General features: G+C 33.3%; 1 protein-coding gene across 4 annotated transcripts in view; it reads left to right on the top strand.

The window, feature by feature from the left end:
* The window catches only part of LOC118185171 (multidrug resistance-associated protein 1-like), a 306,818-nt gene extending 289,067 nt beyond the window's left edge, over positions 1 to 17,751 (top strand). For all 4 annotated transcript variants that reach the window (XM_085822378.1, XM_085822379.1, XM_085822377.1 and 1 more), the window contains exons 28-29: positions 12,657 to 12,851; positions 17,280 to 17,751. In XM_085822378.1, coding sequence (XP_085678504.1) covers positions 12,657 to 12,851; positions 17,280 to 17,391 — 307 coding nt within the window. In that variant the 3' untranslated portion in view covers positions 17,392 to 17,751. The remainder of the gene's footprint in view (positions 1 to 12,656; positions 12,852 to 17,279) is intronic.
* Positions 17,752 to 26,508: the final 8,757 nt, after the last annotated feature.

Here is a 26,508-nt window from a genome sequence, read left to right as displayed (position 1 = left end):
TCTATTACATTATACACGTCACCAACGAATTCATACCTCAAGCATTACAAATACTTAGTACAGTCAAAAGTCGTTAATTCGGACACCCATAATCCGGAATGATCTATAATCCGGACCTCAAAGCTAAAAACTTTCTGCGCATGCGCTGCGTTGACACATGCGCATAGGCGTGCGCGCAAGACCTTTTACGTCTGCGCATATGCGTGTGCGCAAGTGCAGAATACGTTTTCGTGTGCGCGTTTAACGTATAACGAACGGTATAAGCTAAAATTATACAATTATCTATTTCAGTTAATGTTGATGCTTGCGTTATTCCTAATCTTCGAATTGGATGCAGCTTATTATTTTTCGCAGACTGAAAGAGCAATTTTATAAAAGTAAACTTGAACTTTCGATTATGTCAATTTCCGATTCTGGAGCTCCCAAAGGATCTACAAAACGAAAGTATGTCTCGATGTCTGTCAAACAAAAAGTGGAATTGCTGCAAAAAATGGATAAAGACATGAAGAAGGTGACAGAGAGGTTAGTGAAAACGAAAAATTCGATTGACAAGTTAGTCGGTATTCCTGGCACAGCAATTACGGCACTTGAACAGCGAAGCTTTTTAACTGAACAAGAAATTATGTCTGTTTATAGAAATAAAGAGAAAGTATTATCACATAAAACGAAACAACTTACATTGATAGAAATGTTTAATAAAGTAAACAAATAAATATTAAGCTTCTTTTTTTGTAAATTTTGATACCCTTTAGATCATAATTGTTCTTTATTTCCTAAAATACGGTTTCATATTTTTAATTTTAGAATTTGTGTATGCCATCTTACGAGATTTAAACTGATGATCTATAATCCGGAAAAATCGATAATCCGGAATCGCCGAAGTCCCGACGAGTCCGGATTAACGACTTTTGACTGTATCAAATATTTAAATTATTTCCATGCACGTTTACTTCAACTTAAACGTATACCAAACTCCTACAAACATAAAATTCACAAAATAACTATCATTTAATTAAAATATAATTAAATTCAAAAACACTACTTAAAATATAAATGAGCACATACATTAAATTAATACATACATAAATAACCATTTCGAATTCACTTTAGTTACGGCCATGGGATCCAAAAGTTCACGAACACTGTTTCACACAACACAGAATAAAGTCAAATACAAAATTTCCAGATTTTTTCCCGATTTCCCCCCCTTTTCCGATTAAAGAACCGTAATTCGTCCATTAATATCACATGACATATCCCATGATCTCTCATTTCCCTCACACAAAATAATGCGTAATCAGAACTGAGTACTGCTCACATTATTACCAAAGTATTTATTACCACATTATTACCTTTATCGCCTCCAAAATGTCGCCAAACTACCAGTTACCATATTGTAAAGATCAACCAATACATACTCCTAAATCCCTATCTTGAATGTGCCATTTTACTGGAATATACAAGATGACATGTACACTGCGTAAAAAAAAATTTAAAAAAAAAAAAAAAAATCCGATGTGTACACCACATGACTTTCTTGCACGGAATATTAAATTATATGCATTTTTTCTTGCATTTCATTTAAACTAATTGGATTGAATTAAATCTACATCATCGATAGCACATAAACTACACTAGAATAAATTCCCTTTTTAAAATTCACTATATTTGTTTACCATAGCGACACTCTAGTGCTAGGTTCACTTAACTGTGTTATATTTCATCCATATTATAACTCAGAATGCATATAAATTTATATCATTTGAAGAATTATCTAATCGTTGCCATATGTTGTATTCAAATACTATAATAAATCTAAAACAATGTATAAAAGAAATTAAGCAAATAAAACAAAAAAGAAACAGTTTTTCACAGACGATTCAGTATTTTTCATTCAATTAATTCAGTTATCACTTCGCGACAAGACAAAAATACATAAAAACTCAAAATATCTGTATTAAAAATTATGAAGTAAATATTAAATGCTTATTTCCTCGAATAAATTCCAGAATGGATTAAGCATGATTTAATTCGCAATAATAAAAAAAGGTGTTACCTTTGTTTCTCTAAACAGCTTAGTTTCTCTAGACTGGCAACAAATCCGCTATTTTGCCAAGTTTGAAATGTAAACAAACATTCCCGCCATTGCAAAATTCATTAGGCTTAGCTGCACTTAAACAACTTTTAAATTGTGGATTGATAACTCCACAAAAATTGCATGCAGATTTACTAAAGGCATAAAATCCTTAACCGGAAGATAAGAACAACATAATTCAATCATTTTTAAAGCAAAAATATGCACAATTTACAAACATATGAGAATAAAGAAACTGAGCTCACTGAGCCGAGTAACAGAGTGGATATCTATATACATATATTTATATAACTCTGGTGCGGCTGATTGCAACCAAAATGCAAGGTGCACATCTACATGTTATAGCAGTCCTACACAAAAAAATTCAACATTCTGAGGCTAATCGTTTTTGAGTTATGCGAGATGCGTATGTAAACTGCTCAAAAAAAAAAAAAAAAAAAAAAAGGACAGTGCTATATTTCCCGTTCTATTGGGCCGATTGACAAAATTCAAACTGCGTTTTCATGTCTCGAAAGCACGACTTAGGATATACGAGGGGTGATCCAAAAAAAGTTTACAAGGCAAATGAAAAAGTATTTATTAACAATAGAAACAGGATACAAATGGGAATCAAGAGACACATTTGGCCTTCACTTTTCCACATAATCGTCAAACCTGTTTAGGCATTTGTCAGAACGTTCGACCAACTTGTTTATCCCGTCTTGGTAGTAATCAGGGCCCTGCTCATTGAGCTATTTCTCGGCAGCTATTGTCACTGCATTGTCTGAGGTGAACTGTTTTCTGGATAAGTATCGCTTCAACGCCGGAAAAATGAAATGGTAACTTGGAGCCAAATCGGGTCTGTATGGAGGGAGATTCCAGACCTCCCACTTGAACCTTTGCAGCAATTCCTGAGTCTGGCGAGCTGTATGGGGCCTGGCATTGTCATGCAGAAGAATGATGTCTTTGCTCAGTAATCCAGGCTGTTTGCGTCGGATGGCTTTACGCAATTTCGTTAAGGTGGCACAATAATAATCGCCCTTAATGGTATGGCCATGCTCCAAATACTCGACTAGGATAACACCAGTTGTATCCCAGAAAACGGTTGCCATCACTTTACCAGCAGAAGGTGTGACCTTCCTCGTCGGTGATCCAGCGTGTTTCCACTCCATCATGGCTGTTTTGGATGTGGGGGGGAAGTGATGAAGCCATGTTTCATCACCGGTAATGATGCAATCAATGAAGTGTTGGCCTTATGAATGGTATCGCTGAAGAAATGTGAGGCTGCACGTCATTCGAGTGGCCTTATGCTCCGCGGACAATGCACGTGGAACCCAGCGGGCACAAACTTCATCGGTTACGATACGCTGAACGTTACCATAACTCAGGTCCAACTCTGAGGCAATCTCGCGCATGGTTACTCGTCAATCCCTATGGATGATTTCTTCAACACGTGCCATGTTGATATCTGTCCTTGAAGAACTTGGACAGCCGCTCGCTTCCATATTGCGGTTTTCCACATGCTCCCTGCCCGCTTGATAAGAACGACACCATTTTGCTGCCTGTTGTCTACTCATTGCTTTTTCCCCGTATACCTCAACGATTTGTGTGTGAATTTTGCATGCGGCCACATTCTTGGCCCTTAAGAATCAAATTACGGCTCGCACCTCTATGTGAGACCGCTTTTCTAGACATCGTGCCATTACTGTCGCTCTTAAGTGTCTGCGTACTGACGCTACTTACTCGTAGAACCGCTGAAGGACAACTAGCGCCATCTGTCAACCACCCTGGGTGGAAATATTCGCTCCACAATTATTATGTTTCAAATGCTTGTGCTCGTAAACATTTTTTGGATCAACCTACGTATATTAGATTTATATATAGCACTATTCTAACATAGGTATTTTGACACAAAAACTTTTTCTAAAATAACATTCTATATTTTGATTCTACGACTCAGATTATGCCTAATTTGTAAAATTTGGTGCGAAATTTACGGAGAAATTCAACAATTTATGTTGGTGCTTTTTATTCAGTTTGCGCCAAAATTAATTCACTTGGCGAACTTCTTAATATGTGGCAAACTTTTTTCATTTCCATTTTTACATAGTGCGTGAGAGGAAAAAAAGACTAAATCGTTCCTTCTTTCAAATAATGTTCTTTAGCTTATATTTTTAATTATAATTATTATTAATTTCAAGCAATTTTTTTCTTTTTTGAATTTATTTTAATTGTTTATGTAGCATAGTTTCTTTTGAATAACTGTTTTAAAATTTTATATTTACATATTCAAACTACATAGTTTAAATCAAAGGTGCATCGTTTATTATTATTTTTTTAAATAGTTTTCTTTATACTATATTTTTAATCATAGTTACTATTTTAGGTAATTTTTAAATTTTTAGATTTTTATTTTAATTGTTAGTGTTGCATTGTCTCTTCAGATAATTATTTTAAAATTTTCTATTTACTCATTCGAACTGAGCATTTTAAATATATTTTTTAATATAAATTTTCCAGAATTTGATTTTATTTATTTAAATTGTGTTTCTTTCGGAAGAATTCTTTGTAACCCAGACTACAGTGCATTTGAAAACTGCATGTATTAAAAGAGAAAATACATTAAAGCACACTTAACACGCCTTTCAATGTTCTGTTCAGAAAAGATATATATAAATAAGAGAAATGTATAACCGACATTTTAACTTAGGATGACTTGCATATACTGCTTTAAACAGTTTTATCATTGTGTCCATTGCTTTACACAATTTTATTTTAGTCAAATATTTTATTTTTGAAATCGTAAGAATCAAATATCATAAGATTAAAAAGTTTTAAATTAAAAAAAAAAAAGTAAAAATACTAAATTTTACGCAAAAATTTATATTTTCTTCTCTTTTTCTTCAGGCATTCTGCTTCATTCTTGCTCTTTTTCTTTAGGCATTCTGCAAGTATATTAAAGAACATCCAACTTTTCAAAACATTTTGGTATTTCTGACAATCATTTTAAATAAAGTTACCGCCTTCTATTTTATAAAGGCTCGAGGGGTAAAGTCACTGAACACTGGTAGTTGACTCCGTGGTTTGAATCCCGGTAAACGGGCTGGTTGCTTGGGCGTTTTCATGGATTTTCTCATGTGTAACGTGTATGCCAGCTGATTTCCCTTAGAAATTTCTTCACGAAGGCATCCTTCCTTTAAGGCAGATAGCCCTGTTTTGCCATAATTTAATAATCCAATTCAATCTATTTCATCAGAGACTTAATCAGTCTTTAGAGGCTAAGCATTTTGAAGGTATGAGATAAAAGGAAAGACTGGTTTCATCAACAGGTTTTAGTTTATTTAATTATGACAAAGCACACTAGGGATATCTGCCTATGGGAAGGGATGCCTTCATGGAGGACTTTCTAAGGGAAACTGGCTCATATACACGTTACACATGGGGAAAACCACGAAAATGCCCATGCAGCCAGCCTGTTAACGGGATTTGAACCTCGGACCAAATTACCAGTGTTCAGCGACTTTTCTGCTCAGCCGCTGTTTCATCAGGAGGGGAAAAAAAAGTCTTTAGGTGACATCCACATACATCACTGGATAAACTCCTGAATCTTCAAATAATTCGACTGAGAAATCATGGAATTCTCCGTTTATGATACAATATAATGTCCTATAACAGAATTTAAATTTATACAACCATATAGTCTAAAACCGGTCGCTTTTCACTTTAATCTGCCTTGATATCGTTTTTGTCTTTTCTGTTAACACAAGCTCAATTGATGGTATTTGCTGGTGTACACGTCCAAGTGTTTTCTCTTTCAACACCTAAATTCTTTGAAGTATCCTGAAAGTATCTTCAAAAGCATCCAACTTTTTGAAACATCTTATATGTCTGACAGCCAAATTTCCCTGCAAATTTTTGCTTACTTTTCTTCCTAATTTTCTTCTTTCCTTCTACAGTTATTTTCAGTGCTAAAACAAGAAAATTAAGAATTTTCGATTGCTAGACTTTTATAAATTTTGCATTCTTGTCAATTTTTTTTTAAATATTAATTACATGAATTGTATTTCAGCTGAAGACAGCTTTTCATTTTCTTGTCATTTTAACTATAAATAAAGTTTAAAGCAAAGTCCAAAGGATAAATATTTTAATTAAAAGATTTTTTGCTAAATTACAAAGAAATAAAACAGTCCAGCAGTGTTTATTCTGTACCACCGAATGACCCGATTCTTATTTCGGCTGAAACAATCTAAATCATATTAAAGATCATGTTTTTAAACAATCTATAATGCGAGAGAAAAATTAGCTTTTTAAAACATTCTTTCTAAGAGGATTAATACAAAAATTTATATTTAAATATATATTTTTAAAGCTGGGACTTGAACCAAACTGTCAAACTTTTAAAGTTCAATTTACATGGTCATTATAATTAAAGTTCCACTTTGAAATGGTAATGAAATGAAAACTACCGGACCAAATGTTATCACACTTGGCAATCGTGTAAAGGAGGTTATGGGAATTTTATTTTCCACAGGGGAAAAAAAAAAAAGAGTTAAAAAACTCACCACCAGGGAAAAAATGCCACTGTATGCAATATTGTTAAATGAAATAAGACATGAAAACATCGGTTTAAAATGTCTTTAATCTTTTCCGAAACGTGTTACAAAGCATGTTCAATGTAGCGTCCAGTATTTTCCAAAAGCAAATTAAATCCTGTTACTGCATTCTCAACAGCAGCTCTTAGCATATCAGGTTACGGACATGTCGGTATATTACATTTTTCATTTCTGCCAAGTTATTTAGATTATCACCATAAACAGTGCTTTTGAGATAACCCCATAGCTAAAAGTCACAGAGGTTGAGGTCTGGTGGGAAGAGGGGAAGTTTCGGCCTATAAGATTTGGGAAATGTTACATAAGTAACTGTGTGACAAGTGAGGTGGGGCCCAGCACTGCATAAAAATCGTAGCATCTAAAATGCCACGTTACTGCAGTTCTTGTATCACAAAACATTTGAACATTGACTCTAAACGAGCTGCAATCACAGTGGTCCAGCTGTTGACTGCTCTTCAAGAGAAAAATGGTTCAGTTATGAAACTTACTCTCATTCCACACCAAACGGTGTGGAATGACTGCTATGCAATCGAATGCAGTAGGAGAATGCAATGAAACTAAGTAGATAACATGAGGGATTTCTTTCACCCAAATCGATTAAAAGCGTTTTGAATCAGTATCTTCATGTTTTAGGCCTAAATTCTGGCTTCAAAAATTACAAATTAGCGATCTGTAAGAAAATGATTTCCAGATTGTACATACTTGTGCGAGTGATTTGCGATCTCACATTCATGGTTTTCACGGATGAATTTCTCCCTTACACGGATGGCGCACTTGACTTTTATCAAACTTAATGCCTTTAAATGGTAATTTACTTACTTAGTTTCTTAAGGGTATACAACATATTAAACTCGTATAACAAAAGGTTAAGTTAGATTTCGATCCATATTTCATTTAACAACATTGTATACAGTGCCATTTTTCCTGGTGGTGAGGTTTCGAACTTCATTTTTTTCGTGGAAAATAAATTCTAATGACCTCCTTTACACGGTTACTGAGCTTGATAACATTTGATCCAATAGGTTTCTTTTATGACCGTTTCAAAGTAGAACTTTAATCACCCTGTATATTATTAAATTTTAATTGAAGCTATACGTTATATGTATACTATGCATAAGATTTTTGCTTTTATGGGAAAAATAAAGAATCGAAGCAAATATACTTCGGATAATGGACCAAAACTGAAAAAATTTCCCCTCCCTCTGAAAATAAAATATTGAAACTTCGACCTTGAATTTATTGGATTATCAAAATATTCAATTTGACGTATCTTCTAAGTCCTAGTTCCGACAACGATTCCGTCAAAAATTCCAAATTACTGAAGCTGAAGTAAAAGATTTAGTATATATTCACTGTATGTTAATAAAGTAATCAGAGTGTAATAAAAATACATTATAGAATTTACGCTGATCCAACATTTTGTCTGAATGTGCAACATGTAATGGAAGAGAAGGCTTGTAGAGATCTTTTTTTTTTTTTTTGACATGCCTCTAAAAGTAGATGTCATACTCCTTTTGTCTCTTCAATGTCAAAAAACTTTCCTTTGAGAGATATTATTCTTTGTACTTTGCTTTAAATTTATTTATAGTTAAAATTTCTAGAAAATCAGAAGCTATCTTCAGCTTAAACACATTTGATGCAACGGATATTTTAAAAAATTTGACAAGAATGCAAAATTTATGGAAGTGTAACAATCGAAAAATCTTAATTTTCTTGTGTCAGCACTGAAAACAAATGCAGAAGGAAATTAGGGAAAAAAAACAAAAACTTAAAGGGGAAATCTACTTCAATGAAGTTGGGTGTTCAAAGAGAGAAAATATTTCAATGTCCTTACCAGCAATTGAGTTAGTACTAACGGAAAAGATAAAAACCATATAATTGCAGGTTAAATTGAAGAGCAACTGGTTTTCGGCTATGTGGTTGTATAAATTTAAATTGCATATAGAATATCTAAATTGGAGAACGACTGGTTTTCGGCTATGTGGTTGTATAAATTTAAATTACATCATAGAACATCATATCGTATTGTAAAGGGAACATCCCATGATTTCTCCGTCAAATTATTTAAAGATTCAGGAATTTACCCAGCGACGTTATAATGTATTACTTTCACCTTCGTGGTGTAGTGGTCTGCATGCTTGGTGCATATTTGAGAAGGCCATGGTTCGATTCCTGGTGAGGGCATTTTTCCTACTTTAGCCTGAACTAAAAAAAGGTGGTGAACGCTGATTCTTTACCACCAGGATTTAAAGACAGTCGCCCTTCAAAAGTAGGGAAATATATTAGGTATTTCTCCTGCCTTCTCCTGCCTTTCTTGGCCGACATTTATTTCTTCTCGTCGGGCTTTCTTCTCTTCCAGTCCGGCTTTCATCTCTTTCAGTCCAGCTTTGATCTCAGCTGTCATATCTTTATATCCAGCTTTTATCTCATCATATCCAGCTTTTATCTCAGCTAGTCTGGCTTTCATTTCAGCCTTCATCTCAGCTAAGAAGTTCATCAAAGTCTTCATTTCCTTTGCCATGGCTTTCCTCTGCAGGCGAGTCGCTGGCATTCGATCGCAAATCCCACTTCTCAAACCAGTTATGTTATTTTCTTCCTTCACGTTCATACAGGGTTCGTAGATTTGGAGTGAATAACGACAACACTTGATGAAGTATCGAAACACACTTTATTTAGCTAATATTAATCAGGACAGCTCCAATAACAATTTTTACAGTAGTCGAAGATATACCATAAAAACGCTGGAAAATTAGCGGCACAGCACTGTCAGGGAATAACGGTGGAGACAGCTTCCTGCAAAGCACCAAACTCCGCTTGGTTGTTCTCGGAACTCCACGTACTCTCGAGACTCTCCACGTTACAACTCGTGATGCACACAATGACACACGAGCACAGCTCTCAATTCTTCGGTTCAGTCGTTCCCGGAGCTCAACACGCTCTCTTGATGATGCACTAACCGCGATACTCTAACAGACTCCTTCGGTGCACTCAAAGACTCACTTGGCACTCGCTGCCTGGCTGACAACTCGATCGACTCCACAGGGATTGACTCTGTAGACAAGACACCAACTCGATACTAACTAACTCGCACTCTAGACGAGGCACACACACTCGCCTTCTCGATGAAACACACACTGACTGACTACGGACCAGCAGGGTTTATATAGATTTCGGCCTGAGTTCAAGAACATTCTAAGCTAAACTGGTAAGAATTTGTTCCAGAAGGTTCTCCAACCGTCCATGGTATATTGCCAATTTTGTCGCCAAATGGGGCAACGCTGCCCTCCTTGCTAATTTATGGCAACCCTAAAACTACTTTGCAGGGAAGCCATCTTACCATGCATGTACATTTCGTAACAATATATATATATATATATATTCTCACTCTGTTACTTGGGCTTGGTGAGCTTAGTTTTTTTATTTGTATGTGTTGGTACATTGTTCATTTTTTTCTTTAAAAGATATTGAGTTATATAGTTTTTATGTTCCGGTCAAGGTTTTTATGACTTTAATTAATTTGTATGCACTTGTTTAAGAATTATCAACAATTTAAAACTTAGAGTGATGAGTTAAACCTAACGAACCACTGTTTGTTTACATTTGAAACGCAATACAATAGTGAATTAAGCCATTTCTGCACCTTCAGTGTCTTTTTGCAAGTGGGGACAGAAGTAGTTTTCAGTTTTGTGTACCGAAAAATCTGCCTTCTTACCCGCTGGCCAAATTGCTTGTTTTGGGATTAGAAACTCTTAATATTAATTGTAAAATTTGTTTTTAATATTTTGACTTGTGTTTGATGTTTTATGTTTTTCTATATTTTACAATATTTAAATAAGATTTTTTTTTTTTTTGGCATATTTTTGCTTTGTTGTGAAGAACTGAATTAATTAAATGAAAAAATATATCTCTAATGAAATTTGAGGAAATATATTTAAATGAAATGCAGCAAAAATTGTGTATAATGTATTAGGCCATACGAATGTGGTCATCTCAGATTTTTTTACTTATTATAATATCAGCAGAATAATCTACTGACAATACCATGCACACACACACACCTTCTCCCCTTGTCTGCACTCATTCAACTGCTCTTCATGGTGAATTTTTCCAGTGGCACATCTGCACCAATGTGCACAGCTGGTGAAATTAGGAAGGAATTTGTTTTTTATTTTGCATTTCACATTATTATTCATGTGTGGTGAAAAAAAAGTATAATTTTATTAAAAATAATGTGATATTAAAACTGTTTTCATGAGTACAATTCCCATATATATTAATAAATATATATATTTTTAAATCTTGCTCATGCAAAGTGGAAACCAGGTTTACAATGTTTATTATTTTTGTGGGTTGTACTGTAATGAAGCTTCATTCTGCTTGATATGCAGTTATATTATACACAAGCGCATTAAATTTTATTTTAGATGATGATAACTTAGTTTTAAAACCAGATAAAATTCCATTTTTTTTTTTTGTGTTAGCTATAGAAAAATTCACCATATATTTCAATAGAATGTATTTTCATTTCATAATATGCAAGGTGCATATATAAAAAACTTGGACAAATTAAAAGACCAAATGATTTAAAAAAAAAAAAAATGGAAAGAATAAATGTATGTTTAGAAATAGTGGCATATCAACTCTTGTTAAAGTCTATTTAACTTGGTTATTTTGTCATTTGTATATCAAAATGTTGGAATCATTTTCATTTACTGAGAAGACATTGTAAAAAAAATTTTGCTTTGAGAGGGAACCTTGTTATAACATTAAATTTTGTTACAGATTAAGTAAATCTGCCACTGAAGCATCAGAGATGATTCAAATAGTGTATGGTAATGCATTGTTATGGAGAACATAAGTGTACGAGTGGTACAACTGCTTTAAATGTGGGCATGGAAGCAATAAAGATGAATTAAAAGTAGGGCATCCTTCAATAGCAAAGAATGAGTTCATTCTTTGGTAAAAGCTGATAGACATGTAATAAATTAGTAACTTTCAGACATGCTTGGGATAAGGAAATAAAGCTGTAGGCTAATTTCTATTAAAAATTTGAAAATAAGGAAAGTTTAGGCTTGATTTGTGCCTTGGATTTTGACAAAGCAACAAACAGATGACAGAAAAGCTTGCTGTGAAGATTTGCTGACTTCTGTGAGACAAAATAACAATTTCTCCTTTAAAAAAAAAAAAAAAAAGTGTAAATCAAAGGCTAAGGTTATGCTGTTTGCATTTTTTTTTTATCAAAAAAGACTTATTCACTGTGAATCTATCCTTAAAATCAATTAATTAATCAGTGTTTTTATAAGAAAGTGCTTTTTCAGTTAAGAAACAGAATAAGGTAAGAATGAACTTTTCAAAACTGGGCAATTACACAATAATTGTTAGGCTCCATACAGCACTAACTATAACACTTTCCAAGCATTCAGTTGCAGTGATAAATCACCTGTCACATTCTGACTTATTGCAACTGATTTTTTCCTTTTTTCCAAAGCTTAAGATAGTCATGAAAGGACAGAGATTTGAAAAATGTTGTGGATACTAAATTGAATGTTGCATGTATTTTGCGAACGGTTATTTCTGATGTCTATAAACAGGGTGTTGATGACCTGAGAAAACACTGGAAAAATTCTAGACTCCTCTGGTGATCATATTGAAGCAGATGCATTTATCTGAAGGTTAATAAATCTTTTTCTTAGTTATAGGAAATTTTAGTGTTAGTTTGTGGGCTCACCTTGTATTTTCATTTTGAACCATATTTATAAATTTAAATTTGTCTATTGGAAAATACCATTAATAATTTAATCTTGAGTTTTAATTAAATTTTTAATTTAATTACAGCACTAACTATAACACTTCCCAAGAATTCAGTTGCAGTGATAAATCACCTGTCACATTCTGACTTTAATTAAATTTTTAATTTAATTAAAATTTTAGTTTGATGTGATTGATGTTTAATGATCTATTTGAATTTTTAGTGTTGGCCAAAGACAGTTGGTGTGTTTAGCAAGAGCACTACTGCGGAAGACTAAAATTTTAGTTCTTGATGAAGCAACAGCTGCAGTTGATCTTCAAACTGATGATCTGATTCAGACTACTATACGAAAGGAATTTGCTGATGCTTCAGTGCTTACCATTGCTCATCGGCTTAATACTGTTATGGATTATGACAGGTAATATTTCATACCACTCTGATTATAGATGTAATTATATATATGTGTGTGTGTGGGTGTATATAAATAAAAACAAGAGGGAAAACTTTATAATTAGTGAATTTTAATAGATATATATGTTAATGTGTGTGTATATATATATACACAAACACACATTTTTGGGAAAAAACAAAGCAACTTTAAAATATAATCCATTCATTTCAAAATTTTTTATGCAAATTCCTTCATACCAATTATGCAGCTAATTAAATTTTCAGTGTGTGTTAACTTCGATCATATTGTATATTTCTACTGTGCAACTGACATTGTATAAAACAGGCAACCTTGTTTGCCTGTTTTATACAATGTAATTATATATATGTGTGTATAATTGGAGGTGTACCTTTTTTTTTTTTTTTTTTTTGTTGTTGTTGTTGTTGTTGTTGACATTGCTGTTCCCTGGAGACACAACCAGTCATGCCATTACGTTGTTGAAGACTTTATAGACAACTGGAGGACTTCAAATGTATTTGCATAGTAGGGATGCATGAAGTGAGCTGGCCATACTGAGCAAATAGTCTGTCATATGCATCATATGGACATGACTGTGCAAATTTGCTAAAAATGATTGCTGCAGGTTACTCATCAATGGAATCAAGGCTCTGGGAGGTGTGGGTGAAAGAATGTGTGGCAAGATCGGATGATTGCATAACAGGCGTGAACTGTCCCATTGGCATCAGTGTCCACTATGCACTGTGCTACAGCCTATCTCATACTACCTGTGACACCTTCTGTCATCTCACTGTGCTTGGCTAAAGTGGGTTGTGCTCGCAGTGTCTTTAAGGCATATACCTTTGACCTCACAACATTGACAGTTGTTTGAGGTGGTGTTAAAGCCAGCCTTCATGGCTGCCAGTTGATTGAATTGCATGGTGCTCAGCAATGAATTCCACTTCAGTATTGGAGCAGATGACCATCAGGTCCATTTGTCGAGGGGCCAGTGCTCCGAGTAATCTTTTACAGAGGCACACAGCCACTATATCTGGTGTGATGGTGTGGGATGCTACCTCTTATGGCAGAAGGTCATCCCTAATCATCCTGCAACTTTTAACAGCTCAACGATATATTGATGACATCTGCAGCTATTTACATTATCCTTCATGGAGCCATTTTCTAACAGGATAATGTTGAATACTATATCCGTGGATTGCCTCTGAACTGTTGATACTCTTCCTTGATCAACAAGGTCACCAGACCAGTTGCCAATCGAACATGTATGGGTTATGGTGAGCCACCAGATTGGGGGCATCCCTACATGTTGCAGATGTGTAGCAGAATTTATGGTAGGATGAGAATGTGAGTCTTTATCATTCCTTATTTCAAGGTTTACAGGTCAGGTCAGCTCAAAGTATAACGTACTCCCATTGGTTAAACACAGATAATGTGTATAGTCCAGGTGCATTAACTATTTAGACTGCAGGTTTCCCAAGAAACCCATCAAGTACCTTAAAAAATGTTTTGCTGTGAGTGCTTTTTGCACTTATAATAATTTAGAGCAATTACCGTAATTTCCGGAAGAAAGGCCGCATCAGCGTAAACGCCGCACTCGAGAAAAATGGCGGGAAAAAAATTAAAATTACACAGAAATGCCGCATCAGCGTAAACGCCGCAATAGATTAAATTGCGCGTGACATCATCATGGGCCGTATAGATGCAAAAACTCAACCTAAGTTCTGATATATGACATACCAGTTAAGAAAAAGGCATGAAATGAAACCATAACTCAAAAATAAATTAAAGGTAAGACATGTATAGCTTCTGTGCCGTTTAGAGACATTTTCAAAAATTTTCCGCTCCCTAATTAAAAACTATCCAACAAGTACTTGTACCCAAACTGATGGGATCTGTATTTAGCAGAATGCCAAGAAAAATCCATTCATGCTGAAGGGGAAATACGTCAGAGTTCGTTATTTCGAGGCAGGTGGAGTCGTGTCCGCCTTTGAAAAAAATTGCAGAAAAGGCAGGGGTGGGGAGAGGATGGGTCCTGGAAGATTCATCGAATGGCAGAGGAGAGAGACTATTCAAACTGATGAGAATGTTGATTTGAAAGGGGGAAGAATGTTATTGTTCTGAGATCTCGTTTAGGGTGAATAAGGCATGTAGGTCCGTTCAAGGGAAAGAATGTAAACAAAATAACGTTCGCAAAAAGCAACTAAGTGGTCTTTTGTGTGGGAACAGCACCAGTCTATGCACAATGACAAGGCCATCCAAACTATGTACTATGACCATCATAGGAAATATTTTATTTTTAGTGCAGCTAAACGCCGCATGGGTAGGAACGCCGCACCCGCTGAAAATTTAAGTTTTAAACACGTAAACGCCACGGCGTTTCTTCCGGAAATTATGGTAGTACCTTTTGCACTCATAATAATTTAGAGCAGTTAGTGCCTTTTGCACTTACAAAGATTTAAAACATTTGGTTCCTTACATACTTGTTTAGAACAGTTGATGTCTTTCTGATTTACAAAAATTTAAAACATTTCGTGCCTTTCCCACTTATTAAAAATTAAATTTACTAATCTCTGATAATTCATGTGCAATTTGAATAAAATATTTATTTATACAAAATATTCAGAGTATGCATTATATGCTAGTTTGTTTATGCAAAGTTTTTTATATGAAAAGTACTTTACTATATACATTTATGTTGCTCATTGTTTAATTGTACAAAAGCATTAGTGGGCCGACTTTTCTTTGAAGTATATGATATAGCTGTTTATTTAGATTGGTGCATTTATTTTTCTCTTATACTTGAGAGGTAGTTGGTGTTCACTTCTCTCTTTCTTAATTTTCTGGTTTTTGTTGCATAGTTGAAATAGTCTTAGATTTTAGTTTCTGGGATCTAGCATGCAGTGCCATCTGAGGGGTTTCACCAATTACTGATTAGACATTCAGCATATTGCTGAGGGGTCCTATGGCCTCTAATTTTTATGACCTGTGTATCCACCCACGGCAGTCATTTATTGTACTGTCTGTACTTTGGCAGTCTCAGCACCAGGAGATAACAGTAACCAGCCTGGCAGTTCTAGAACCCAACTGTCAGACCAAGGGGGATTGGCAAAGACTCAGAACCTGTGTAGAGAGAGGTAAGGTGGTTTGGTCTACTAGACTGAATGATGGAGCCTTTGGTGAGGAGAGAGATAATAACTCCTGACGTCAGGTGTAACGTAGTCCACCTGACGATTGGTACATTTTCATTTACCAGTCAGACTTCCAGGCTTTCATTGGGCCATTCCTGCCAACTGGGGAAGTGGTAATCCCAGTTGCTGATTTCAGTGGTGGCTAGAGAGAAACTCTTTTAAGTCTGTCATCTTGAGTTTAGGGAGCCTGGGGTGGAAGTATGATTGCCTTGCTTCATTCCTCTTGAGTACCTTTGACTTAATGATCCACCTCCTGCCACGTATGGAGGTTCTCAGGTGGCCCAGTCCATGTAGTGCTTAAACAAGTTCCTATATTTAGCATAGTTATGGCCATTCTTTTAATTCCATTTATTATAAAAAGTCATATGCAAGATAAAATTGAAAAGTAGTATTTATAATTCCTGAACTTTTAAACCCTTATATAGGTTCGACCATCTTTATCCGGTGATGAGATCTGATGTTTCCTAATGCATGTTATATTAAACAAATGAAAATAATATATTTTAAAAAATTTTTCTTAAAAGTGGGAATACAATCTTAATGAATGGAAGGATAGGACAACAAAGAGTAAATTAAGTTAATTAAATTTTACAAATCTAACTAATAAAGGCTGTTTAACCGTTTGACTGCTATGTGGCACAAAAGCGCTGCGTTCATTTGTCTCAAAAACCACAACGCAGTTAGTTATGTTAGAATGCACTCATGTTACAAAGTATGCGGGAGGTCAGACTACGTACGTTCACACCCACAGAGCAACAAAGACACACTGAAACTCGCAGCGCTTTCGAGACAAATGAATGCAGCACTTTGGCGTTGCATAGCAGTCAAACAAACGGTTAAGCACAACTGTTCAGTACATACATAAAAGAGGCTTTATTTTCAAAAGATTAATCTGAATAAAAATTGAAATTTCAGACATTTATCTTGGTATCTACTATTGAAATAAAATTAAGAAATCGTAAAAAATTATAAAATGAATTGAGAAGCTTTTATTAAAAGATTTATGTTATTTATATTTAGTAGCATGTTATCTACTAAATGATGTATGTAGATTTTACACTTGATAATGAAGCATAATTAACTGTTACATTACATCAGTATTATATTTTCTATTTAAGTAATAATAACAGTATATCATGTAATTAATATTTTATTTGTAGAATAAAAAATTATGATAGGGAGTTTTGTTTATAATTTTTAATAATGCCCTCCTTTTTTTTTTTTTTTTTTTTTTTTTTTTTTTTTGTAGAATTATGGTATTGGACAAAGGAAAAGTTGCAGAATTTGATTCTCCATCCGTTTTGCTGAAAAACAAAAAATCTATTTTTTATGGGATGGCCAAAGATGCTAGATTAGCGTAAATAAGAATCTTGCGTATAAATCAGTATTTCAATATGTTCAAAATAATTTATTTTGCAATTTCTTAGTATTAGAGATCAGCATTGGATGTATTTTAACATCCTAGTTTATATTGTTTTTTGCAAATCTATTGTGTGAGGGAAGAAAAAATCAGTATTTTATTTTAACCTGTACATAGTTTATTTTGAAATTATGTATATTTTCTGCTTCTGTTATTAAAGAAGTACTTAATTTTTTATATGATCTGCTTTTTTTAAAATTGATAAATTAAATATTTTTTATAAAACGTATTGATGTGTTTCAGATTATTCTGTTATTAAAAAGAATGCAAGGTAATAAAGATGCAAATTTGAGAAACCATAGATCTAATATTTAATTTTGTCCCTTGTGAACTTTATTTAATGTATATAACTTTTGTTTTCTTAATCGAAATTACCATGTGCTTTATTGCATTTATTACAGATTATATTCAAACTCCTTACTATTGACATGTAGCATTAAGAAGATGAGAAACAGTCTGCAGTAATGTATTTTTTAAGAAATAAAAAAATAATTCTTAAATATTTACCAGATACACTTTAGCAAAAATAGAGCTTTACATTAAAAATGTACATTAGTTTGTTTAGTATTTTGAAAATTTTGAATTTGTTTGTTCAGCAAGAGTTGAATAAAGCTATAAAAATATAATAAGTTTATCATGAAAGGTACATTAGTTTGTTTAGTAATTTTCCTAATCTTTTTTAGCTAGAAAATATAATTTATCACGATTACTTAACACAGTAGCTCAATTTCCTTATCTTTTTCACTAAGTACTTTTTATGTAACATCTCAAAACTGTGAAAAAAAAGACATGCTCTTCCAAGATCGTAAAGTTATCTCAGTGTCACTGATTTCACTTTTTTTAATAATAATCAATCGATAAGTTGTGTTCATTTGCAAATTTTGATAGTTGGTCACAGTACATAAAACATAAAATGATTTTAAGTGTAAAATGTTTTTGCCAACAAATGGCTCTACCTTCTTGTTTGCTTTACTGCTGGTAGGGTATAAATCCAACCTTTGCCCCCACTGCTTTCCAATCTTATTGATTGATCTTTAATAATTAATAAGAATAAGAATTTATCTTTTTTTTTAAAAAAAAAAAAGACTAAACATACACTACTCCATAGGAAAGATGCAATGGTATAAATAGCCTCACACATTGAGTACAGAATGGAAAAAGAAAAGATTGAATTTTTTGCAATATCAGTTGCAGCAAGTTCTTGCTGATAGCCAAAGACAGATGCAAGTTTCTGATTAAGCCATCCATTACATATACTGCCACTAACATGAAACCATTATAGTGAATGTTTGATTATCTAGAGCAGATGTCGGCAACCTTTTTTGTCCATGGAACAAAATCAGTCAAAATGGGTGTATAAGAAGAGGTTTAAGATCAGTGGTATTTTCATTTGAATTTAAAATTTGCACATAAAAATTCAAATTATATGTAATTATTATAAAAACAAAGATAAATACATTAGCATTATTTTCTGCTTTAATATCAATGGATTTCTTGGTTCTGAACTTGTGACATTAATTTAGACAACTCAGTCTTATGGTTTACTCAGTCTTAAGATGAGTACAAGCATAGGAATTTTGTATGGCTAAGCTTATCTTGTTCTTACTAAAAATAAATTTCATGTGTGAAAATATTTGCTTACATTTAAATTGAATGGAATGCGAATAAAATGGCAAAACCAATTTTTATTAGAGATGAAAACTTCATAGGAAGTTATGCCCAACATTTTGGTTCATGAAACGATCATAATTTCTGCTTTTTTTTCAAATCTTTTTGCAAATGCTTGAACCTTTAAAATTGATTATTTCTTAACTAAAATTGTCAAGTTTTAAGATGTGGAAAATGCTACAAATCTAAAACATGTTTTTTTATTTTATCAGGCCTTATTATAAAAGTAATCATTTCACCATGGTTTTTTAAAAATTTGAAATTCACATTCACACTTTTTAAAATTTTAAAATTTGAAATTTAAAAATTTATAATGCAAAAAATCTGTTTTTTGAATATAGATTGCTTTTTTTTTTTAAATTTTCGTTTTCGTGTTGCCCTTTTAACAAGCAGAAGAAACAAAATTCTTCCTTTTTTTATGTTTAAGTAATATTAATTTAGAAGAAAAACTCTTCCAGTCCTTGTAGATTTTCCAAATTGTGGGTTTTTTTTTTTTTTTTTTTTTTTTTTTTTTTTTTTTTTGAGTCGTAGGTTGAAATCATTGTAATGGGTCATCATGTCTGTTAGAACAAAAATCTTAAAAAACATTCTTTATGATCCGAGATCTTGTTCACCAATTTCTTAAAAAAATATTCATATCTCATAAACACTCTATAAATCTATTAATAACTTTGCCTCAAGCATCATATTTGCTGAATGTTACAGGAAATCACTATATTTCAATTCAACTTCCATCAAAAAATCTTTGAAGTGTCTATGTACTAATGCTAGTCGTGTTCCTATCATGTTTTTTACAGTCTTAACAACCTTTTACACTGCATCTTTAATTTGTTGCCTATATGCCTTTGCAAATAAATTTTCTTTGTGTATAATACATGAAACTTTATAAGTGAGCAATGAAGTTCATTTTCCATTAATTTAACAAATCCAATCATTTTTCCTCTCATAGCTAGAGCTGTTATTGAATACAATTTACTTTTTAAATCCTACACTTGCCCATTTTTGGAATTAGTAAACTCTTGTACTTAATGAAAAATGTCAATATCTTTATTCATTTCATTCATAGATGCAAGACTGCAAAGTTATTCATTAACTTTTAACATTTTGATGATGTATATCTGATAACAATTGTGGCCCTACCGATGCTATTTACATCAGTACTTTCATTAAGTACAATGCTAATTACGTCACTAACTAGCAATTCATTATTGACCAGTTCATCAATATTTTAGGCCATATCTTCAATGTGACGTCAAACTGTTCTATCTGATTATGGCATTTCTTTCTCTCAATTTTGTTTTGTTTTTTAAGTTATTAAACATGTATTCAGAGCTACTTATGAATGCATTTTTCCCAAATTTGATTTCTGCAAACGATTTTTCATTCCCAGTGCTAAGAGCCTCAACAAAGCTAAGCAGATGTAGCTTTACTGTGGCTGGTAACAATTAGGTATTTATTTTGTTTTCGAAAATTTACTGTACGTTTAGCAAATGTATTTAGATTTTTCTTCATATGGCATTTCACGTACATTTTTATGTTTTGAAGAAAGATGTCGCTCAATGTTATAAGTTCTGGCAGAAATTACATGTCTGCATAAAGTACGTATGAGTTTGTCTTCATTTTCTATACATCCATACATTTTTTCCCACACATTTGAAATAATCTCTCTTTTGCTTTTTGTTTGTGTGTGGTAATAATTTGTTTAAATAATTATAATTATTTCACTATTTAACTATAATTGCTTCACTATTTTTGCGCTAAGTGCTACAACTGCGCTAAGTGCTACAACTGATGGAGTGCTGTCAGTTGTCTATCAAGGAATTATGGATTTCTTCTTGAAATTATGTTACAATTTTTTTATTTTTTAAATGTAATTTGATTTAATTTTTTTAAATGAAAATGCATATTTGTTACTGCGATGTTGCTATCAAACAAAAATGATAGTTATTTTTTCAGTTTATTTTTTTGTATGTATTCTTCAAGCATTTATGCCATATTTATGTTTTATAATTTATTTTTATACATTATACTTTATTTTTGAAACTCGAGTGAATCACTTCAAATTATGAAATGGGCCACTCTGTGAACCATGGGTCTTAAGTTGCCTAGGCCTGATCTAAAACTACACAGAATGACAATTGTTACAATGTGATGTGTTCATTTGCTTTGAAGGTGAACTCTGAATTTAGTCAAGAGACACTGTAGCAATTGTGCTGATCTTTTTGCTATTACTAATATCACCCAGTTAATCAATATGTAGTCATGGTGTAAATGTTATCAGTATCATCTGTAATGGATATGTTGACAACACACCAATATATTGATAGACTGCTGCAATCCATTTTCTATATATCTTACCTATTATATCTTTTAAGCATTTCTTGAGTATTTATCAGTAGATCAGCATATAGCCAGGCACAACATCAGCAGGCATTCTTTTTAAAGTACCTAGGACAGCACTTAGCAATCTAAGACTTGCGGGTCACTCAGTGACCCATTTCATAATTCCAAATGACCCATAAATGATGAAAATAAATTATAATATTTAAAAATAAATTATAAAACATAAATGTCAAATGAGCACTTGAATAATACATAAAATAAAGAAAAACAATTTAAAAATTGTGACATAATTTGAAAGAAAAATCAATAATTTTAGCAACGCCGATTCATAATCCACAATTCCAAAAAATTGGCTTTGCCATTTTGTCCACATTCGGTTCAACTTATGAATACGAGCAAATATTTTTACACACGAAATTTATTTTAAATAAGAGCAGAAGCAGCTTAACTACTGAAAATTCAAATGCTTATATTCATCTTAAGATGACTAATTATAAGTCAGACTTGACTAAATTGATGTCTTATGTTTGGCATCACGAAAGCCATTGATCTGATATGAAGAGAAAAAAAAATCATTCATGTTTGTTTTTATATATTCATGTTTGTGTTGATATTTGTTTTTATAGTAATTATAATTTTTATGTTTAAAGCGTATTGAAATTACTTTGTCAATAAAATTTATCATATTATTCATCAAGAAAGACTATTGTAAAATGGAAATACCACCAACCTGAAACATCTTAATCCACACATTTTGGGTGAATTTCACCCGCAGCCAAAAAAATTTGCCGCCGCCTGATCTGGGAGTTATATTGTTCAGCATGATCCTCTGATCTTTTATGAGTCGAAAATTTCCAAGATATGATTATTTATTGAGTGTAAATACTCTTCATCACTCTCCCATTGAGGATGAACTGTGAGTGGATTCTCATTGAATCAGTATCCTAAAAAGTTAATGGTTGTATCAACTAGGCTGATAATTAAGAAATGTTTAGTTTTCAGATGTTATATATAAGTGTTTGAAATTATTTCTCAGTCTATATATCAAATTGTCTCATTTGAGGCATTTTTTATTTCTTTTGGTGTATACTATCCATGGAACTGTGTGTTTTTAAATTAATTAAAAATCTCAATTGAAATTTTTTTTTTTTTTTTTTTTGTGTGTGTGTGTGTGCGCGTGCGCGTGCGCGTGTGTGCGTGCGCGTGTGTGTGTGCGCGTGCGCGTGCGCGCGTGTTGAGAATTATATTTCATTTCAAATTGAATGAGAATGAAATAATTCGTTTATTCAGATTCTAGTATCATGAAAAGTCTTGGTTCTCTTATTTTCCCCTTTAGAAATAATTCTAGCTGTTCATTATATGCTGAACAGCTGCTTTAATTAAAAACTATCAGATTTTAATAAAGTTTCCTTTTTATCGTCTGCGCAAACAGTTCGCGTTGGCGTGTTTAATCATATTTTGTCAAACGATTCTTGGCATTTGAAAGAAGGAGACTTGCTTTAGAACAGTGTGTCCTCACTCTGATGAAAAGTGGATTTACTTTAACAGCACGGGCCTATAAGGGAGTTAGGCTGCTTCCGACCCTCGACAGTAAGGTGTACAGCGAGATGCTAGTCCGCGTTGACGCTGCTATCAAGAAAAAACGTCAAACTGAGTTCCGAAGCATAATGGAATAATAATAATATTCCATCAAGATAATGCAAGAACACATGTGTCTGCGTTCATCAGCTAGACTCTGTGTGGCCTCTAATGGAATCTTTTGCCACACATACCGTATAGCCCAAACATCACTCCTTCGGACTTCTACCCTTTTTTCACACCTGCAGCTACATCTTGCCGGTGCTATTTTCCATTTTGTGCAGGACGTCCAAAATGAAGTTAATCTGTTTTTGGACTCAAGGCCACCAAGTTTCTGGGCGGAAGGTGTTGAAAAACTACCAAAACGTTGGCTGAAAAATCATAGATTTGAGTGGTGATTACTACATGCTCTAAAGGTACTGTTTTCATGTTTCCCCCCCCCTAACTTTATTAAGAACGTTTTTTGGTGGAAAACTTTCGTTACAACCAGCCATATTGAAAGCAAAATCTTTGTCTAATTTAATGATCAGCAGAGCCGGGGCAAGGACGAGGCACTTGCCTTAGGTAAACAAATAGAAGCGACCCCAAATTAGCAATGAAAATTCAGAAATTATGATTTTTAACTTCTAATTTTGGAATACAGCAAAGAACGTAAAAAGAATTTTTGTGTTATCAGGAATCCAGATGCACAATAGTATACTTATTATTCTCTAGCATAAAAATTGATTTTTGAAAAGTAATGAAGCTAATTTATGCTTTGTGTAACATGTTGTATGGATCATACTTTCATAGAAAGTATCATACTGCCAACATTAGTAGTTCTCTCTTGTCTCTCATTAATCTGAACTAGCTGTCACTGCACCTGCTTCGTTATAACAAGCTTGCTAACTGTTCATTAACTGAGCTTAGACGGCAATGCAACTGATGAGATTTTTGCAGCGGCTCGAACGCATAAAGGCCTTTTGGAAAAGCATCCGAAGGATAAACAAATGTAATTGAAAATGAAATGGTCATTATCGGTCATTGCTCCATTTTTTGAAAATAAAGTTTTTAAATAAACGATGCTTACCTGTCGAGGTTTTTGTCCAAATTCAGATTGAACTACACAGATAGCTTCAATTATAGTTATTTCTGAAGCAAACACATAATGTTAACGGATTAAACGAATCGGCTCATTAGTTTATTTTGTTTTCTATCGACTGGAATGTAAATATTTAGATTAATTATAATGAATTATAATTTTTGTGATTAATTATAATTTTTATGAGTTACTCTGTTGTTTATAGCAAAAGAGCAATTTTTTTTTTTTTTTTTTTTTTTTTTTTAATTTTAAAGGGATAAATAAGGAAATAAGGATGGTTAAAATTTTGAATCCTTTATGAAAGATTTAAGGCAAACTGTTCTGGCTAATTCTAATACAATTTATTGATTCTGAATAGAAGAACATCTTTTGTTAATGTAAAGTTTAGTTTTAAAAAGTTTAGTTTAATATAATAATAATATATTAAACTATAATTATATAATATATAATAAAAATAAAGTTTAGTTTTGTTCCGTTGGTTGTAAGGTTATCCATATAAAAATATATTTAAAGATATGATTCTTGCTAAAGAAATTTTAAGAAATACAGTTTCGGAAAGACTAAAACGTAAAGAAAGAAAAACAAATGAATGTGATGAATTGTTGATTTAAGATTGTATTATATAAAATTAAAACATTGAAATTAGTTACACCAGGAGTAGAAGACCTTTTGCATTCCTCTGAATAAAAATTAGTGGAAAATATTCATGTTCTGCCATATTCGCGAAATGTAATACACTGAAGTCTGCTGAGTTAATTGTAAAGTTAGCCCAAGAGAGTTCAGTGTATTATATTTAACTGAAGTAGATATGAAATATTAAGCATCACTAAATCTCTTCAATATAAAAATTATGCTTGTATTGTCAAGATCGTTAACAAAAGGAGTTATCTGATAGCCGATCTATTGGCATATTTAAATTAAAATTAACCTGCTTATAAATTTTTGTTCAAGTTCAAATAAGCCTTTTTTGTGGTGAAAACATGATTCAACTGATAAATGGTCTGTGAATATAAAGATTGGTTCATTGATTAATCGTTTATAATTTAAGTTCGCAACACTGTATGCATTAGGAGGGATGTTTTCGTGGAGAGCGTTCTCTCATATTCAAGCTACACAAATTTATACGCAGCCAATCCTTTCACCATGAACTCTTCTAAAACAAGCTGACCTCGAACACTTATAAACAAACCACTATAACAAAAACAACAACACTTGTGGACATAAACAAGAGCATAGAACGTATTAGAGTATTTACTACGAAGAATTTTCGTGATCCTAAATATTCTTTAAGTGCTTAAAGTGGCGAGTTTAATTTAGCATAGTGAAACAAGTTATTTGTTGAAGGTTGGGGGTGGAAGAAAAAAAGAAACTGCGAAATTTATTTCACTTAAGAAGAATTTCAGCCAATGATGGAATCGTGTTCAGTTAATTTTACAGAACCTAAATGTTCAAATAAGCTTTTCTGTGAGAATCATCTTCAGTTTACGTTAATGTTACGATGTACATGGGACTATTAATCTATATTAAGAACTGTCATGGATTCTGAAGCATTAATAACTTAATTGAGGCCGAAATTTCTGCAAAATTTATGTAATGAAACCATAGGTTCTATTAAAGTATGTGATATTTGCATGGTCCGACGAATCACGTTTGCTGATCCATCACATCGATGGGCGTGGGCTAATACGCCGACTTCCAAACAAAACCCTGGCTCCCCGATGCACAGTTGGACGGAGACAAGCCGGTAGCAAGGGGTATTATGGTGTTGGCAATGTTTTCATGAAGCACACTAGGACCCATAATCCTCATAGAAAAATCCTTGATGTCTGTGCGCCACGTGAACTTCATTGCAGACCAGGTTCACCCATTCATGACAACAGTATTTCCGACGGGGGAGGGTGTTTACTAACAGGATAATGCACCATGTCATAACGATCGAGTCGCCAGGAAGTGGTTCGAGGAACATTCTAATGACTTTCAAGTCATGTCTTAGCCTCCAAATACACCTGATATTAATTTAATAGAGCATTTGTGGTCCCACCTGGACAACCAAATTCGTGCTGCCATTCTACCCCCTCGCAATGTGCGGGAACTGCAGGACCAGTTGGTGAGTGCTTGGTATCAGATACCTCGGTCATCTATCAGCCAGGCCGTGTGCTGGCAGTTTTGAGGGCTAAAGGTGGTCCTACATGCTATTAACGGGGTGGTCATAATGTAATGGCTCTTCGGTGTTTATATCCCCCTTCTCAATAAATAATAACCATGCGTTATATATAGGGGAAGCGCACTTATCACTCTACCTGCTCTCTCATCAAGAAAAACGATTTTCCGGGGCGTCCCTCGAGGTTCAGTTTTAGGACCGAAATATTTTAATATTTTCATAAATGA

Source organism: Stegodyphus dumicola, chromosome 8 (genome assembly GCF_044657685.1).
Source record: "Stegodyphus dumicola isolate Sdum_Otavi_A_Nest chromosome 8, ASM4465768v1".
Taxonomy (NCBI): Eukaryota; Metazoa; Arthropoda; class Arachnida; order Araneae; family Eresidae; genus Stegodyphus; species Stegodyphus dumicola.
This window is presented reverse-complemented; position numbering and strand designations above follow the sequence as displayed.